The 2935-nt window shown below is 50.8% G+C and overlaps 1 protein-coding gene across 1 annotated transcript in view; it reads left to right on the top strand.

The window, feature by feature from the left end:
* LOC113204397 (hemicentin-2-like) overlaps positions 1–1438 on the top strand; it is a 159124-nt gene extending 157686 nt beyond the window's left edge. The window contains exons 6-7 of the mRNA XM_052269375.1: positions 133–301; positions 756–1438. Of these exons, the coding sequence (XP_052125335.1) occupies positions 133–301; positions 756–847 (261 nt within the window). The 3' untranslated portion in view covers positions 848–1438. The remainder of the gene's footprint in view (positions 1–132; positions 302–755) is intronic.
* The last annotated feature ends 1497 nt before the right edge of the window (positions 1439–2935 follow it).

Here is a 2935-nt window from a genome sequence, read left to right as displayed (position 1 = left end):
CTCCCTCCCTCCCTCCCTCCCTCCCTCCCTCTCCCTCTCTCCCTTCCTTTTTATTATACGCCGTGAAAAAGTCGTAAGTGCCCTGGCGGCGGCCCCGCGTGTCTGACGCGCACGTGTGTTTGTGTGTCGCAGGAGATCAACTTCGACTCTCCACGCGGCGGCATCAGCCTCGTCACGGAGAAGGGGCCCGAGACCTCGAGCCGGCTGCTGATCCAGCGGGCGAGCGCCACCGACTCCGGGGAGTACACCTGCGACCCCACCGGGGCGGCCGCAGCCACCGTCCGGGTCCACATCCTCAACGGTAAGGGGCTGCGCCGAGTGGCAACACCTATGGGGAACATAGCGCACGGGCTATTACGAAGTATATCTCTGCCATTTCAGTTGTTTCGTGGTATTTCGGTGTATTCCACGGTATTTCACGACTTTCTCACCTCCATATCGCGTCTATTTTGCAGCTGTTTGCATCTAATTCGCGTGCAGGTGTTAACGAAATATTTTGCTACTGATTTCCCCCTCGGTCTGTGCCAAAGCCCAAACCACGAGAGCGAGACAAAGAAGGGGGGTTGAGGAGAAGAATTATGAGATCCCAAAAGTATCCGGACGGTCATTATTAAAGTCTACAGGATCCCATATATTTCTACCCTAGGGTACAATTATCATGGGGCTTTTCAAGTCCTAACAATGGATACTCTTTTTTTGAATGTGCATCTTTGCAGTGAGTACTTAAGTAAATCATGTTTTTCATTCATTTTCAGGCGAGCACCCAGCTGCCATGCACCACGGCCACGCCGCGCCCAGCTCGAGGCCCGGCCTGCTCCTCTGTCTCGCGCTGCTTTGGGTGCGATAGTGTCGTCTCATCGTGTGGGCGAAATGATTGAATATGGGGGAAATGCGCTGCTTCATCAAGCAGAGTTATGTGGTGAGGACCTCTAAGAACAATGACTGGCATAATTATATTGTGCGACTTCTGTGATGTGTACATGTTTATGTGCGATGCGCGTGCATGTAGTTCGTATGTGTGAATGTACTTTACCTAACATGCTTGGATGCTATTGTTTGTATATATTCTACAAAAAAACTGTACATTAGTTGCTGATACTTTTGTGAAAATTGAGATGGTTCTGTCCTCGCATGATTTCGTGAATGTGATGAAAAATATCAATTCGTAATAAGTCTGTCATATTGAAGAAGTTATTTTGCTGCTGTAACTCCCATGCTGTCATATTGGCATAAATCATTCAGTTTTCACTATTTTCTGAGTAGGTGTGATGTGCGAGACATTCCCCAAAATATCAAATTATCATTTAGTTTCAACCATTTCTTGGTGATTTTGCCTTGTAAAACATGAAAGTCCCTAATTTCGTATGTCGGTTGGTAAATTATGATTTGTACACAATAGGAAGAAATAAAAACTATTCGTTTTATAAATAAAGCCACAGCCATTTGTCTTTGTATTGAGCTTTCCTCTGCTCGAAAATGATGAATTTAAAATACGCCGCTACAACACAAACCAAAGACACAATCTAGTTTGAAATAGGCATGTGTCTATTTGTTTGAAACAGTTTCCGCCAGGGAGCGCTGGTAGTGCTAGAATATGGATGAATTGTTTGCGCAGAGGACACTCGTCTCGCCTGCCCTACCCGACGAGACGCTAGCACACTCTCGGAGCAACATGAAGCTGGTTTAGCTGCAAAACATGTTCGCCAGAGAAAACAAGCAGCTGAAGCCACCTTCTCTCTAGGTTTATTACTGTGACACTTTTCTCACGACGTTCGGTCGTCCTTTTTTGTCTTTGTTTATATTTACTGCTGTAATACTAGCACAAATTAAATGATGCTGCAAGTTTACTGAAGACTGAAGATGCTATATTTACGTCAGTCAAGTTTTGTTCGTCCAACAAAACTTAGTCGGTACAAAATTGTGAAAAAAAGTTCGTAGAGCTCATAACTCTACGACGTTCCTTGTGTAAAATCGTTCCGTAAAGAACCTACAAATATTTTTATCACAATAAAGCAGCTGTAGGCGAGGCAGGCGAGGACCCAAAGAGCTTCCGAAGGCCGTTTTCAATTGCGTCAGCGGCAGCTTGCGCCTCGCGCGCTTGTTTACCGCCCTGTTTGCACAAGATTACCGGGCAGTGTATACCCCCGGGGACACCAGCCCCAAGCAGCCGGCCCTGGGCGCGGCCCGGCGCGGCCCCTGTGTGCGACCGAAGCGCCACCACCAGGCCGTCCGATGTCCCCTTGCCTGCCCTGCGTCGTTTGTAAGACGACATGTACATATCAAAGGCTGGTCCGCAGGGCAGAGCGGCAGTGGGGGAGGGGAGGGGGTTGAGCCTTGAGCTGAGCCGGGTCAAAAAGAGAGGAGTTGACGCTCAGGCTGCGACCGGCGCCGCCGCACCGCTGCCGTCGCAAAGGTTATTCCTCTTCTGGTCCGCGCTGAGCTCGCCATCCCCGGTTGCACCGGTATATCGTTTGCCCGTCGTTGTCGCGTCTACTCGCAGCAGCCGGCAGAGGCCGTTTGTCGTGACCCGCCCACCCGACCGGCAGCCGCCCTCTATTTAGACGGGGAGTTTGGGTTTGGTCGCGCGATGACCCACCTCTGATCGAGCCAAATATTTGAGGAGCGTCGGCCGCGCGGTCTCACCGCAGAACCGACCCGAAACCGTGAGGTTTCGGCATCATCGCGCCCCGTCCAGGACTGGGACGGGCCGAGCCACCCACCACCGGCATCGGGATGTATATTCTGGGACGGATAGGGGTGGGGGGGGAGGAGGGTCGTGCCCAGGCTTAACGATGTAGCGGGTTCAAGTACTGGAGAGGAATGGAGTAGTGCCTTCTCCCGCCCGTGAAACCAACCGCCGAAGAACCGTCGTCGCCGCGTCTCTCTGTTGCCCTAAAGAGATGCTAGGTTTATATAGTAGCCCAGAGAGAGAGAG

This window comes from Frankliniella occidentalis, unplaced genomic scaffold, assembly GCF_000697945.3.
Source record: "Frankliniella occidentalis isolate FOCC.00 unplaced genomic scaffold, Focc_3.1 Scaffold90, whole genome shotgun sequence".
In the NCBI taxonomy this organism is placed as follows: Eukaryota; Metazoa; Arthropoda; class Insecta; order Thysanoptera; family Thripidae; genus Frankliniella; species Frankliniella occidentalis.
The sequence above is the reverse complement of the archived record's forward strand: the minus strand, read 5'-3'. Positions and strand labels throughout refer to the sequence as shown.